Raw genomic sequence first — 16,440 nt, 5'->3', positions numbered from 1 at the left:
GTAGTACGTAGCGCCATCTTTATTGTTAACGCAATAACACATGTGCAGTGAACAGCTTGCTACATGTAGGAAACTAATGCTAGTGTTTGCTATTTGTTTGCTTACAGACAGCTCACTGCTCCTCTGCTGTCCCTACTGTCCCTACATGTCGCTCAACAGAAAGAACCTAAAAGATCATCTTTTCAAGCACAAGTCAGAAGGCATCAACGTCAACTGGAACGTGCTGGGTCCAGAGGTGGTCCCCACGCCTGCAGCATCTGTCGTCGCCGACTGCCACACCGGTACGACTGCCGACGTTTTACTCGAAAGCAACTCTGCTGTTCAAAATCTAATGTCATTTGCGAACTCTCAAGGTGCGGCGACGCCAGCTATCCGTCCCAGCGTGCGCGTGCCGAGAAAGCAGCAGCCACAGCAGCCGCAACAGCAACAGCCGCCGCAACAACAACAGCCGCAGCAGCAACAACTGCCGCAGCAGCAACAACAACAGCAACAACAACAACAACAACATCAACAGCAGCAACAACAACAACAACAACAGCAACAGCAGCAGCAGCTGCTTCCGGTGGTGAGCATCGGCACCACGTACACGGTCTCCGCGACGACGGCCGACATGTTCGACATTTCGCGGCGGAAACCCGTCGCGTACGCGCCAATGGCGCCGACAAGCGCGCTGCCTCCTCCGCAGCACGCCACGTACCGGCCGCACCAGCATCCCTACACCCTGCACCTGCCGACCGGCATGCAGATACCGAGCCACCAGCAGGCGCAGCAGATGATGATGCCGCAGGGCGTGCCGACCCAGGGTTACGTCGAGATCAGCCCGCAGGAGGTCGCCGAGCTGCAGCAGATACTCGACCAGGGGCCGCTGCACCAGCAGGCCGTGTCGTCGGGCGAGGGCATCATGCAGTACGTGCTGCAGGACGGTCAGCTGCTGCCCGTCGTCAGCAGTAGTCACCAGTGATATCAAGCCCTGTACAGTGTAGAGAGGGACTCAACACTGCCCGTCGTCAGCAGTAGCCATCAGTGATATCGCAAAGCTCTGTACAGTGTAGAGAGACGGGAATGCTTTGTGCAGTGTAGAGAGTTTCAAGACATTTCAAGTCACTGTGATAGCTGCTGCACAACAGCTTTCCTCCTAAAGTGACAGCCAAATGGTGTAAGTATGAATGTTAGTGCTAAACGATGCCATGCTGGCATACAGCTGTGATGTCACAGCTAAACATGCTATGTATACAAATCGGACTACGGCATTGTTACTACAAGAAGGCAAGAGTGTTATCAGAGATTTGTGGGATATTTATCATGGCAAGCTCATGATACCAACGTTACAACTCGTGGCCGGGACATATCATGACATTGTTACGCATGGTGCCATTGCGAGACTGTGAGAGCATTATTACTCGTGTGCTTTCCTCGCAGAATTATGGCACGAGGGTCACACGTGTGGTGTCACAGTGAGATTTATGACGGGTGTGTGTATATAGATGCTGGACGTGAGATCCATCAGTATTGGTGCTGCAGCGAGGAACCTTTATTAGTAAACCATGGTTTCTGTTAGACATGGCGTCATAGTTAATGAAACAGCGGCGTCAGGAAGTATTTTTAATCATGTTAATATATCCGCTGAACATGTTATCTAAATAAATATATATACATATATATCTTATGTCATTTTGTTGTTTGAGCTATGATTGGTCATTGAAAGTTCACATTACCTTGAGAGTCGGCTGGCCAGTATGTCAACACAGGAGTTTTTTGTTGCTGTATTCCATTGATGTTTCATGGGGACCCTACTGCGTGTACATACCGTGTGCACCATTTCATGGATATAATGCAGCCCGTTCAGATAATGGAATTCTTGCATTAAGAAACGGTGAATCATGTCTATAAAGTCACAGAAAAAATAAATTGTTTTGTTATTCAGTGAGTGCACTTCTTATTTGGTATGCCTTCCAAAGTGCATCAGTTGTTTTATGGTTGGCTAAGGCAAGTAAGTGCGTGCATCTGAATAAATACCGGTTTGCAGCGTTTTCACATTTGCACCGATCTGTAAATAATGGTATTTTACCTATAACATTGTATATTGAGATAATAAAATAGTAGACAGAGTAAACGGTGAATGTTTGTTGACTTTGCATGTAAAGAAAGTATCTATAATATAATAATTTGAGTAGTGTTGTTCTGTTTGTTTCTGCATAACTTCTAGGCGCGTGCACGAATCCGGCTAAATTTTTCGTGCTTCATTCCTACGCATCAGGTTCGATTCTAACACTTTCCTTTTTGTTATTTATTGGGTTAAATGTTTAAAAAAACATATTTAGAAAATCGAATGGAAAATCTCCCTGGAAAACATGCACGATTCAGTTCATTTCCGCTAGGTGCATTGGGTGTAGGCTTACAAACACGCAACCACCGGCTAAGGGATACAGTAGTCTGTCACGTAACCTAGCTTGCTCATGTCTCCTACAACCCAGTACTACTACTGAAATACCAAGCACATATTAATGTCGAAATTGTTGCTTCTGTTGGTGGTGTCAAGTACTTGTATAAGTACATTAACAAAGGTGCTGACCGTGTTATGGTTGAAACAAGTGCAGTGGTCAAATGGCATATGATGAAATACAGAGGTTTGTTGATGCAAGATACATATCAGCATCAGAAGCTGCTTGGAGACTCGATGGTTTTAATCTAAGCCACAAGTATCCCTCGGTGCACAAAATGCCCATTCATCTACCAAATGAACAGATGGTAACCAGAGAGACCGGGTACAAGATGGCGTTGCGCAAAAGATGCGTTATTCCCCGACCGCCGATAGCGGTTAAGCCGCGCACTTCCGCGGGACTGGGCGCACGCGACCGCGGGTGTTGTATGTAGCATCTCGCGCTGCCCGCTATACGAATTCGCGCGCCGAAGGAGGGCGGGCGCGCGAATCCGTATAGCGGGAAGCGCAACATCGCGCAGTTTTTGTGAGACGTACACCGGCTTGACTATGGCGACCTTGGGGGGAGGGCATTTCCTGCTGCTGCTACTTTGCTGCTCCAGAGCCGCGCTGCAGCAGCTAGCAGGGACCAGTATTTGGTGCTGCTGCTGGTTTGCCACGCTAGCCACGCCAGCGCAGGTGCTCGCACGACGTGCCGTCGCCACGGGCAGCGTGGGGTCAGGTTGGTCGAAACGTGGCACGTTCGCAACCAGCTAGCGCCGCCACGGCAGCGCCGCTTTTGGAGATAGCATCTAGACCACGCCCCCCCACGTGGAGCGCCGTACGACACTTCGTTAAAAGCTCTGTGATAGACATAACACTATACTCGGCAGTAGCTCACGTCATCGTGTAGCGGCCAATGAGCGAGCGCGTCATCGCTGATTGACAGCATTTCTTGAGGTTTCTTGTAGGAGTCACTACGTCTTAGCCATGAGGCGCGCCACCCCCAAAAAAGTTTAGGGGCCGTTTGGAGATGGCCTCCTGCCGTCCATCACGAAATGTCGGTTGGATTGCGCCCAGTTTTCGCGGAGTTCGTTTTCAGACCCCTGTCTAAGGTATCTGTCTAAGTGGACAAAAAGGGGGCGGCGTATTCGCTGTTGGGGCGCGGCTTCACCGCGAGCTGTGCGCTGTGCGCAAAAACCGGGGCCGCAAGTCCGTCCAGTCGAGCATAAAAACCAACATCCTGCAGATGCTGCAGCTCATTCTGAAAAAAATCAACTCACAGAGTTCTTTACACTGAATACAATTGACCCAAATGCACGCCAATACCTGTACACTGACATCCTAAGGCATTATATGTGGGACGCCAAATGCAAGAAGTTTACGCAAAGGAAAAGGAAAACTCGCAACATATCAAATGATGAAGCAAAAAGCGACATGATTGGCCGAATTCCAGTCATATCAATCAACTGCCACAACAAGGAGAAATACTTCTTTAGAATGCTCCTTTACCATGTTAAAGGTCCTACCAGCTTTGAAGACCTGAGAACTGTAAATGAAGAGCTATGTGAAACATACCAACAGGCTTGCATTAATCTAGGATTATTTGAAGATGACCAGGAAACTTACAAGGCTATGGAAGAGGCATCCACAATTAAATTTGGCCCACAACTAAGACACTGCTTTGTGACATTGCTCATTCATGCAATGCCTGCAAACCCTGCACAGCTCTTTCAAACCTTCAAAACTGAACTGTGTCAGGACTTCAACCAAACAAATTTGCCGAACCAACAGATGCTATCATAAATCAAGTTATGCTGCAACTCCAAACAATGTTTCATGAAGCTGGCAAAGACATGATCACAGACTTCAACCTTCCACAGCCTTCACAGCCAACTGAATTTGTGACACATGATCCTATTGAGGTGCAGCAAGAACTACAGTACTCTCAAGAAAGGCTTCAACAGGAGACAAACGACAATGAAGCAAAGTTGAACCACGACCAACTACAGGCATTCCTAGCTCTGAAGACAGCAATTGATGACAACAAACCTGGTCTTTTTCCAATTGATGCTCCTGGTGGAACTGGAAAGACTTTCCTTCTCACAACCATCACATCATATGTTAGAAGCCAAGGCAAAATTTGTCTTGATTTAGCCACCAGTGGCATTGCTGCAACTTTGCTCGCTGGAGGAAGGACAGTCCACAGTAAGCTCAAAGTACCAATAAACCTCACAGACACATCACTTTGCTCAATAAGGGACAACAGTGGATTAGCATAACTAGTCAGAAGAACATCTCTTATCATCATCGATGAGGTCACAATGGGTGAATGAATACCTGCTAACAAAAAGCAGAGAACCTCGATTTCCTAGTGCTATCAATTAATGATACAAACTAACAGATTACAGTTGCTTTGCACTCATACACATATAAATTAAGCTAGCAGCTGATCTCATATACTATTTCGCCTACGGTACGTTCATTCAATATACATTCTGCTCACTAAACTTGCCATCTTCTCTAATTTTATGACGACATTAGCTGCGTTGAACAACCATTGTTTGATCAAATTGTCAACACGTGTTAATTGTATATATCTATGCAAAAACCCAACCACAGATTCAGACTATAATGGATACAGTAGTCTATGACAGAACCCAAGTCCCTGACCTCTGTTTGACCTGACTCGTTTAGCTATTTCTGACTAACCCTAGCTAACCCTATATACATTATATATATATATATATATATATATTAGTTAGAAATAGCTAAACGAGCCAGGTCAAACAGAGGTCAGGGGAACATATATACACCTTATCTGCGTGATTTTTCCTGCTAGAGTACTTATTATACGTGGGGAAGCATGAAGGTATGGTTTATATGTATAATTAAGAACTTTAGTAGCGTTAAATTGTTCACAAATAGATACAATTACTGCAAAGCCTAAACCTTGCAAGTAAATAAAGCCTTAGTACAAAAATTAACTGACGGGCCAAAGAAAAATAATCGTATTAAGCGGGTTCCGTATATTATATTAGCCTTAATTTGAAGAGAAAAACAATGGATTAGAAGGCGTGTACAAAGTGTTTTATATAGAAATGAATATACCGGGACAGAAAATTTTATGTTAGTAACAGGATCCTTGTATTATTGTCTTCGTATCAAGTCAATATTTTACTAAGAGATTACTATGAATCGGGCCGGGGTTTAGAGAAATCATCGTAGTCTCATCAGTGTAACGAGCGTCATTTCGCGAGTAGATAGAAAACAGGTAAAGATGAACAATTTTCAAGCTGATACATTGATATGATGAAATCGTTATTTGATCATGAAAACATTGATTACATACAGAACATACACCAGGACAGAGAATTTACACATTTACGGCATTGAAAAACAACTATATTTTTATTACACGAAAATCAATGTGTGGTTGACTTGTTACATATAATAAACGTTTACTTAAACGTTTCACTAAAATATGGTAGTTTAAAATGTACAAGCACCAACTCTAAAAAACAAGCCCATCAATATCAGGTTGAAATAGACATCCATAATGAGGACTTTGGTGATGGGTTTTGGTAGAAGGGAGCTTTCGAGATATGATTTAGAAGTTGTACATTTAGTATGGATATTTATGTGACATGATCAGAGACAATACACATACATATTTAAATACTCATTTTTACCCTGACATATAGCTTTCAAGAACAGCTATGAATGCATTTAAAATTATAGAATCACAAACTAAGTCAAACTAGTGTCAAAAATCAATCTAAAATTAAACTACCTGGAATGCTCTATGCATTGAACTAGAAAGATGGTTTTGTCACTACAGTAACGCACCATAATAATGAGACCATTTGATAACATACAACATGCTCCCCAATTATAAAATGCGCTTTTCAGGATTACTGATTGCATTATAAAACACTAAAGATATATTTGCTGCCACCTTCGCAGATACAAAATATATCTTTACCAAATACAAATGAAACTCCAAATGAGTTTTCCCTTCCACATACTTCATTACACTCAACTTCCCGCAGAGCGATAGAGAAAACATTGCCACAAAGGGCAAATGGTTGACATGCCCAAAGAAATTTTTACCAAGATATATTTTCAAGAAGTAATTTCAAGCATTTACAGCAGATATTATTGCCCTGACCAATCCTTAAGTAATTTTCAAATCTTTTTAACACAATTAATATATAGTATGAACTACAAGCAAAATATCTGCAACCAATGGGTCACAAACGGACAAGAATATCTGTGGAAGTTGGTCCCAATTTATCCTAATTTTAATTCCCAAATCGTTAAATACGCCTTGGATTTGATAACACAAACACACATGGGCACGTGTAAACAATTAGCATATTAGCTCATTGCTGGGTTTAGGCTGGCTGGCCAAACTTCTCTAACCGCTTTTTCTTTGCCTCCTGTAGAAATAGAAATACTAGTTAGTTATGTGTTTCAGATTTTTACACCCATCCATACTTCACACAATACCACATATCAATTATGTTTACAAGTTATTTTTAACCAAACACGATTGTTTACTAACAGGTTTGCAGAGGCGAATTATCACTTGCAATGTGTATATTAAATGGAAAGAAATGACATACCTAAGCATTGTCACTATACAGTTATTTTTTTATAAAGTTCCCTGAGCCCCCACACAACTACCTCAGCAGACAGCGTAGGTATGCATTATTGTGCAAGTTCCTTATCGTCCTCTGCTTACTATATAATCTGCAGAATTCCACCTTGCTATTGGCATTCACCTGTTCCTATGCCTTATAAACACATTTGCCTCTCTAGCCACTAGTTTTAATTCACGTATTACCATTAAGCATCCCGCCTCATTCAAGTGACGCCCATACCTACGCCACCTAAGAGTGCCTAGATGCACTTTTCTAGACACACAGGTGCCTACGTATCACTTCACACACAGTTCCAGCTGTCATATAAATGGCTCTCCCTCGAGGCATTCCCTATTTCTGTACCCTAATATTTCCGTTTAGAGGACAGGTAGGTGTATAGCTAGAAGCCAAGTGATCTCGCAACAATTCAAATTGACAGACTATCACAGCAATCATAACAAATAAGTTTGTAAACAAATGTTTAGATATTCTGTTTCCCTTACCTTGGTTCTACATGCACAGTTGCAAGCAATAGTAACTAAGCCACCCACAAAATATTATACCTTGACACTTTGACAGTAACCCAACTCAGCATTTCAGTGGAAAGATAAGATTGTCTAAAAATTTACTTAGCACCCACAGCATAGTATAATAACTTCTTTGCAGAAATTTTCAATTTAACTCATCAACCTTGTCAAGGCTCAGCATAGTTAGAGCAACTCCTCTACGAATACTATAGTGAAACACGTACAGTGAGCGATGCTGCTGCTCCATCTACAAACCGCGCTTTCCGTTTGTTTAAGATGGCATCACGGTCCTTTGCTTCTGCACTCTGCAAATATTTTAAGGTACAGTTGAAGAGAGAGCAAGAGTGGCTGAGAGTAGACATGTTTTTATTGCTGCCAGAACCACTTTTCCATAATTTTTTTCCAACAATATTCACTAACAAATTACCGTTGTAACTGGTGTGGTTGACGTTGAGATTCCAAACTTTTTGGCACGTTGTATCTTTTTATTCTCGATTGTCTGAAGAATGATACAAGAAATCAAGCAATTATAATGGCTACATTAAAAACGAATTGTAGATCAATAGTCTCCTGCTGATGCCCTGCAACCATAATACCAATCCTATAATAAAAAAAATCAATCCAAACAAGTGCCGCGGAGCGACAGCGCTCATCTAACGTCTACTGCGGTGACTCTGTGGTGGAGTGGTGGGATTCTAGTAAACCCTGTTAGTCCCAAATGTGTTCACATACGCGACGAAACAGTGGAAGGCACAGGGATGGTATCAGCAACCTTCTCAAAGGAATGTTCGCTGCGATCGTTATGAAAAGTTGCCACGAGGATGGCGTGTAAGTTTAAGCGTGTTCTTAGATTAAAGATGGAAGCTCCCATCGTACGTAGTTGCAAAACTTTGCAAGGCGAATACGGTACGCACTATCCATTTACGCTACGCAGACCTACAGGCTGAAATAGAGAGCTGCCACTGTAACTAATTACAAACGCAGGCAAACCTTACACAGTACTATCACCACCATGCATGGCGCTGGTTACAGTCGCATGTAACACGACTGACAGCTACGCATGCATAGCAATTATACGATTAAGGGAAGCAGTAACCTTTCTTCAACCAAATTTTAGCTTTTGAAATTTCACTGTGACATTGTAGCTCTCATACATCAGGCATGTATAGATTTACTACAACAACCGCGCAGTCAATTCTTTCGTGGACAAGTAAACAAAGCCATTTATACCCTCTCGTTGAGGAGTCAAGGTTATCGAGCACTTAACTCTTCGACGTGTCAGTGGAAAGCACATTTCATGGGTCCTATTCATAAGCATAAAAATGCCTAGGTCACCGCTGGCACTGAAATACAAAAAGTTTTTTCAATCGCTCCGTCAAGACCATTGTCCTCAGTAAAAGTCTAAATCTGACTGTGCCCTCATTGACCTCGTTGACTCAATTTCGCACGTGGATGGCTTTCTACCATGATGTAGTACGACTATGCACGGCCTAGGTCGAGCCGTTTAGATTTGGTGCCGGCAATGTCTGCCTTTCCTCCCTAATACTTAAGTTAAGGATCGGGATGTTCCCCCTTCTTTTAACCTCTTGACCTTTGACCTTTGACCCCCAGCTTCGACATCCCAACTCGTTTTCGGGTTACCCCCCCACGTCCCGAATATCGTGACCGTACGTGAGCGGTTAAGATTTGTGCCCAACTGTTGACGCACGCACGCATGCACGCACGCACGCACGGACGGACGAACGGACGGACGGACGATCAAGCGATGAGCTAATAAAAAAGAATTAGAAATGATCTATGCTTACAGCTATAACACTTTTATACATACCTCTTTCGTAACCAAGCCAAATCTTTCTGCCCGCTTGCTAAGTTTATCCGGATCGGCTTTCTGCATAACACAATAAAACATTCGGAGAACAGTTAGCCATTATATGGCCGATACTAAACAAACGTGTGACTACCGACATAATGATGGAAGATTATATGCCTGATAAGAAGCTGAAGCTACCAGCTAATAAGATGTTTGTGATAACCAAACCTAGCATTTCCAGTGAGAATTTGTAGGCAGGCATTTTTAGGATTTATTTCCCGTATACATAACATCAGGAGAACAATATCCAGAGGAGTGGTACAACCGAAATTCAGCATTTACTAGCACAACATTATGTGGAATTTTTAATTATACGATTAATCCAATAACAGATTTAGTACACAGCTCATTTGTGATGATTTCTACGGGATATTACGGTATTTTCACGCACCACAGATTCAGTGCCGCCTGTTATTGGCTGACTAGCAGACTTGAGGGGAAGTCCAAACCTCTCAGCTCTCAATTTCTTCTTTGTGTCAGGGTCGGCACTTGACTTATCCAAAGCAGTAGACCCATTGCTAAACTTTTGTGCTCTCTGTGCTTTTCTCTATAAACACACAGAATGGCATGGGCATCTTCTTGTAGTTGCAAAAATACGAATGGCACTTTGATTAAAGTAATTTATTGTAATGTATTGATTCTATTTATTATGTATTTTTTAAATAAAGTTAATTCAATGAATTCTTGAAATCAGACATTTGTGCATACATACATCAGCTGCGGGTATATCTGCAAGTGATGCAAGTACTACTTTCTCGTGAAATTCTGTTGGTTTTTCATTTGCCTGGTCTACAACTCTGAAAGACAAACACTAAACTCAATGATAGCTTGATTACAAAGGAAAATAATTTAGATCGTACAGTAGAATATCTTGTATGGTTCAAATTATATTCAAAGATTATGGGACTCCTATTTCATTAATAATTAAATTATCATGCTAACATAACGATCATGTGCTAAAACACAAGGTTGACTCAAGAAGAAATATCTCGGGAGTTTCTTGGCGACCATTTCTGCTACTGGGATGACAAATGCTCACGGTTGTTTTTCCTCTGCTGAGCTACTGTCCAGGCTACCGATACTCTTCTCGCCCGTTGTTAGGGCAAGAGTGATATCGGCATCTATGCTGACATCCCCCTCCTCCCCACTGTCAACCTCCTCTAGTAACTCGTCTCCAAACTCTTCCTCGTCGTCGTCTATCGAGAGAAGAATCAAGTCATTAATGGAAACATACGGATTTAATCAAGAGCGTATTAAGAAGGAGAGCGTACAACGGTGAAATGCTGAAACCACGTTGCAGTATTAGTCGAATTAAGAAACTTCGCCTGTTTTATTTTGACGATTTGCGGTATTATTGATCAGCTGTCCTACCTTGCTAATATAAAACAAACCGCTTGTCCCTACGATGCTCATACGCTGAGATAATGAGCGGTGAAAATCTGGTATTTTTTCCGAAAACCGACTCGAGATCCCTGTTGGCTGTGACCCTCTCTCGATTTGAGATAGCTTCGGGAAACCTCGCATGTTTCCATCAATGATTGACAAATGGAATGAATGTCGTCTGTTATTGATTGCCATAGTGATGGCCCCCACCTGTGCCCACCTCACACTGGATGTAGTAAACTCTGTAGTACTGACGTAATGAGTCAGCGCTACCATGGTGCTACACAGCGGCGACCGGAAGCAACATACTGGCCACAAAACGAGAGAGGGTCACAGCCAGCAGGGATCTCGTTGGTTTTCGGCAAAAATACCACATTTTCACCGCTCATTATCTCAGCGTAGGAGCATCGTAGGGACAAGCAGTTTGTTTTATATTAGCAAGGTAGGACAGCTGATCAATACTACTGCAAAGAATCGTCAAAATAAAACGGGCAAAGTTTCTTAATTCGACTAATACTGCAACATTGTTTCAGCATTTCACCGTTGTACGCTCTCCTTATTAATACGCTCTTGATTTAATCCATCTTCATAGCTCGGGTCAATCAAGGTGACAAACTGCCAGTCATGATTCTATTCCATTGCCAGACAATATTTCAACAATTTACTCTTCGTACTGCGAAATTTCACGACTGAAAAATAAACTATCAATTGAATTAGAAATAGTGACAGATCAGAAAACAGGATGAATCAATCCAATTCAATGAACATCAAGACGTCAAAAACACTGGATAAATGTGAATGACCTGGAACCTCAATTGGTGCCAAAAAATCAAATTTTACAATCATTGTGTAGTTGACAGTGAAGACACAAATATTAACTGCTGGGGTTTGTTCTTCTGCACTATTTTTCTGCATTCACTTAGGCCAAAACAAAATATATGTGTGGTTACCATTACATGCCGAAAAAAAATAGGGTAGGTAGGTAGGGAAAACATTTTATTTTCTTGAAATATTTTATTTACGAACCATGTCCGAAGGTTGTGCCTTTTGAAGAAGGAACTGTCCAATTCATATTTTATTTTATTTATTTATTTATTTTTTTACTTTAAAGAAAATTGACAATAAAATGTTTAGGGTCGCTGGGAATAAATAGGGTCGGTCGGGAAACCGTACCCACACCTATATTTTGTTTTGGCCTAGTGATCTTGGAGTTGGAAGGCTGCTGTCTACGTACCCTGTTCACCATGCTCACTCTCAATATTTTCCTCATCTTTGGGGAGTCCATGCTTTTCTCGCAAATAGTGTTTTAGTCGGTCTATAAGTTCACTTTTGTTTCCAACTATGGACAGACCATGTGTCTTCAACTCTTTTTTTAAATCAACAACCTGTCCAAAAGTAAAACAGCCATTATTTTCTCATGCTCATTGTACTTGTGAATATTCTTCTAAATTGGTTCGAGCCTAAGATTTATGACATACGTACAGTAATACCCAGGGGCGGATTCAGACCGTATTTGCCGTATTGGGAAATACGGTCTAGATTTCAAAGTGCCCTTCAAAATTTTGCGCTAAAAAATACAGAAAACAATTTGGTGGAATTTGGCTATATTCTTTATTTGTTTTCTTTTTCTTCTGATTCATTGACAGGACTTGAAGAAAATCAAAATTTTACATGGTAACAAAACTAGCTTTGATATCTGAAAAAGAAGGGAAGTGCTTGAATCATTCTGCATTAATTGCTGGTATGCAAAGCGCAGGCAAAATATGAAGCAGAAATAAAATTCCATATGGTTTTTAGCTATTGCTGCTTGACTAAATGTGTGCTCAAATGGTGCTCATTTTTGTGTCCAGGGACGCTTGAAATTTTGAAATTTCCTGGGGGAGGCCCCCAGACCCCCCGCCATGTGCTTCCGCGCCTAACAACACCCACTGTGGGGTGGTGTGTCCTTTTTGGGGGATGTGCCTTTAAAATCTGGAAAAATACTGTCTAGCTTCAGCCCAGGATCCGCCCCTGATACCTGTATATATAGCACCCAGTGAAAGGAAATGCCAAAGTGGACTTATATAGGCAGGTGGTATTACTATAGTGCTACACAGGCATTGTGAATTTTTTGCAAGCAAAATATTCAATGTAAACTATTCACTATTGCCTATCTTCTCTGTAGTGTCATACTATCTCTTTGCATTGGCTTAAAATCCACCATGAGTAGATTTTTGTGATTTAGTCGAACCAAGCTAGGTGCAAATGGCATCAATTACAGTGCAAAGTTACTGCAAGAAACCCAGATCGATTCTCGATCACAAATTCCAATTTCGAATATCACATATTACAATGGCTGTAGTGGCATTTGAAAACTGAGCCAAAAATAGGTCCTTATATAACATGTCTAAAACTAGCCACAAGTTCCCTTCTCGCTTAACACTACGTTGGCGAGAGGGTCACAAGCCGACGCAATAGAATATTGTTTGGCATGACGTGCGCTGCTATTAAACGTAAAATTATCTAACTTTTTATGATTTTTACCGCTTCTCTGTACTTCCACGCCTCGATTTATTATATGTGCGCTATCACTGAGCATGTATTTACGTGTCAGCGAGTAATTATTTATAAATTGATAAGATAAAACTCAAAAAACGCCGCCATTTTCCCATAGATATCCCATCATACATGGCAAAAAATACAAGTACAAACAATACAAAAAGAGACATAAGAACATCCAGTATGGCATTTTACAACGTTCAAATAGTATAGCTGTTCGAAATTCTCTTATTTTAACATGTATTTCGAGGGAAATAGTAATTAAGAAGTGATGCGATAGTTGCAAACATGTAACAGGTGAGGTCACATGTGGTAATACATTGTTTTATTTACGAAATTTTACAAAATGCGGAGTTTGTTTTCAAGCTACCAGGCATTTCGTATGGAAGGGTGTCAGGCTCCTCTGCCGTGTAACAGTCAGAGAGCCTGGTCGGTTTAGTCTAAAACGGTTTTTTGATACATGACCGATTATTTGAGCTAAAAGCTATTATCTGATAAAGGACAGTTTGGGACCCCGCAAATATGTTTTCGCATATGTGCTAAATGAATCTGGGGTGCTAAACTAATCTCGGGCCCGATTCAGTATTTATTGTCAATGCTAATGGCACTGCCACTGACTGTCACTGGCATTGCCATTGAAAACATAGCTCTAGCACTATAGCCCGCGTACAGTTGCCGCAGGGCTATAGAACATTCTATTACGAATGCTTGGGACCAACTTACTCCAGCCAGTCAGCGGGAACTATGTATTTTCGCACGTGGAGGGGTGGGCGGGTTGTGTTGGTTGTGGACAAAAACATTGTTGTTGTCAAGTAACAAATTAATAATAGTAATTTGTTTATCTTTCATGACAAAACTAATATTACAATCTTTTTTGATCGCTTAATTTGTTACTTGACAACAACGTTTTTGTCGACAACCAAATCCCAACCCGCCCACCCCTCCACGTGCGGAAATACGTAACATAGTTCCCTCCGACTGGCACTGCTGCAGCGCCACCAAAAATGGCCGTTTGAAGTTCGTAAATAATGGTCGTTCACAAGAAATACCGCAAGTAGAGACCATTTCAACGATAGTTAGAGGTTAAATTTTAGTAGCGGATATAACTTAAGACATATTTACTTCGGATAAGAAACATTAATTTCCTACCACAGACGTTTTATAGCCGCGAGTAACCGTGAATAAGTTGGTCGCGAGCATTCGTAATAGAATGTTCTATAGCCCTGCGGCAACTGTACGCGGGCTAGCCTATGCTATGCCTATAATCTATAGTACTAGAGCCTAGAGGCTAGAGCTATTGAAAACATAGCCTAGTAGTAGTAGAGTAGAGCTAGGAGAGTAGCCTAGCTAGTAGAGATTAGCTCTAGTACTATAGCCCGCGGATCGCTGCCGCAGGGCTATAGCACATTCTGCCATAGATGTAATCTAAGCAAATGGTCCAACTGATGTGACCAAAAATTTATCCCCAAAACGTAAAATGATCGGGCTTTTTAACACTTATCTATCAACATGGACATCTCACCTATCTTTTTGAACACTTCCACAACTTTACACCAGGTATTTATGCTGTTATTCCTCAAAGTCTTAGCACTACTGGTGTTTTGTTTTCAAATGCGGTTGCTCTGCTTATGTGTGCACGCGTGACTCTTCAGTGCTAAGACTTTGAGGAATAACAGCATAGATAAGTGTTAAAAAGCCCGATCATTTTACGTTTTGGGGATAAATTTTTGGTCACATCAGTTGGACCATTTGCTTAGATTACATCTATGGCAGAATGTGCTATAGCCCTGCGGCAGCGATCCGCGGGCTATAGCTAGTACTAGAGCTAGTAGTAGTAGTACTACTACTAGTAGTAGTACCACTAGTGACTAGGCACTACCAGAAGTTCTTACAGATTCAGAAGTTAAGACAGATTCAGAAGAAGAAGAGGAGGAAGAAAAAGAACAAGTACTTGAAGAAGTAGAAGAAGAGTAAAAAACTATCATTTTAGTTATGTCATTGTCTTATGACTATGACTATGACTATGACTTAGCTCCAAGAAACGGTATTGCTAGGGTTAGATACCTAGGGTGTATTGACGTTAGTCACACAGCCTGGTCGGGTTAACTATGACTATGACTATGACTATGAGTATGAGGCTCAAAACTGAACTGAACAGTGAATACAGTGCCTATACTTAGTACTAGGGCTAGGATATATTTGCTTACCTTTAACTTTTGCAGCTTCGCATCAGTAAAGTTTTCAGACATGATTAAATGTTATTACACAAAACACGCTTATAAGGTCGATCAATGAATGCGTCTATGAGTTTACGTTGTACATACACACGTCTAATATTGGTGGCAGTACGGAAAAACCAACACAACAGACATAGAATACAAGAATGCAACAACTTCCACACATTGCTTTCACTGCCTGGTCGTAAACTGTTGACGGAATCGCGGCAACCTCATTCCCAGTCCTGATACCTACATGTTTACAATCGGGCGCACTTGCCAAACGCAAGGGAACAAGGCACATGTGCCTGCGCAAATCACTGATCTCTGTACTAACACTAACAGTAGCAGTGTATTTCACAGTGCCCGTCAGAGTTTGTGTATTTATCGTTGGTAGTTATCTAAAATTTTAAATTTTAAAATGCTTTTAATGGGATGTATACGTAAATAATCCCCTAAATAAATAAATAAATAAAATTAAAATACACGATTTACGACAAGGAACACTGTCAACAACCGCCTCATTCCATTTTCACAGTCACATGTTGGTGTGATTTTGAGTTTTGTCACAAATATCAGAGGTCAAGGTGGGAGCCGTGCTGTGAGTGATACAGTGAGTGACTGAGTGATTCCCCAGGCCTTGGTATGCAAATTAAAATATCTGTATTTACTGTATAGCCACACACAACATTATGTCGATGCATGGCTATGAAGGGTTAGGGCCCTTTTATGGGTGACATGTGATTTAGTGAAAAAAAATCCTATAGTTTACTTTGTCTATGCCCTGGATGAGTTTGAAGACTTCAATAAGATCTGCTCTCTCCCTCCGTTTCTCCAGTGT

At 41.5% G+C, this 16,440-nt stretch overlaps 2 protein-coding genes across 5 annotated transcripts in view; one reads left to right on the top strand and one right to left on the bottom strand.

Moving 5' to 3' along the window:
* Window positions 1-5,715: 5,715 nt before the first annotated feature.
* Window positions 5,716-15,855, bottom strand: LOC106821287. 2 transcript variants are annotated; one of them, XM_014826069.1, is made up of 9 exons: window positions 15,591-15,853; window positions 12,080-12,230; window positions 10,502-10,658; window positions 10,175-10,259; window positions 9,854-10,009; window positions 9,421-9,480; window positions 8,020-8,091; window positions 7,817-7,897; window positions 5,716-6,861 (listed from the first exon to the last, which is right to left on the bottom strand). In XM_014826069.1, the coding sequence occupies exons 1-9, from the start codon at window positions 15,630-15,632 to the stop codon at window positions 6,817-6,819; spliced, it is 849 nt and encodes a 282-aa protein (XP_014681555.1). In that variant the 5' UTR covers window positions 15,633-15,853; the 3' UTR covers window positions 5,716-6,816. The 2 variants fall into 2 exon arrangements, with proteins under 2 accessions (XP_014681555.1, XP_014681631.1); XM_014826145.1 differs by lacking the exon at window positions 7,817-7,897 and having other exon boundaries at window positions 15,591-15,855.
* Window positions 15,856-16,078: 223 nt separating this feature from the next.
* Window positions 16,079-16,440, top strand: part of LOC106819527 (glutathione synthetase-like) — a 14,096-nt gene continuing 13,734 nt past the window's right edge. Inside the window, exon 1 of one of the 3 annotated variants that reach the window (XM_014824454.1) lies at window positions 16,079-16,242. The gene's annotated coding sequence lies outside the window, so the exon portion shown is untranslated. The remainder of the gene's footprint in view (window positions 16,243-16,440) is intronic. The other 2 variants (XM_014825222.1, XM_014825039.1) reach the window with 2 other exon arrangements.

The sequence above is a fragment of the Priapulus caudatus genome, unplaced genomic scaffold, assembly GCF_000485595.1.
Source record: "Priapulus caudatus unplaced genomic scaffold, Priapulus_caudatus-5.0.1 Scaffold0, whole genome shotgun sequence".
In the NCBI taxonomy this organism is placed as follows: domain Eukaryota; kingdom Metazoa; phylum Priapulida; class Priapulimorpha; order Priapulimorphida; family Priapulidae; genus Priapulus; species Priapulus caudatus.
This window is presented reverse-complemented; position numbering and strand designations above follow the sequence as displayed.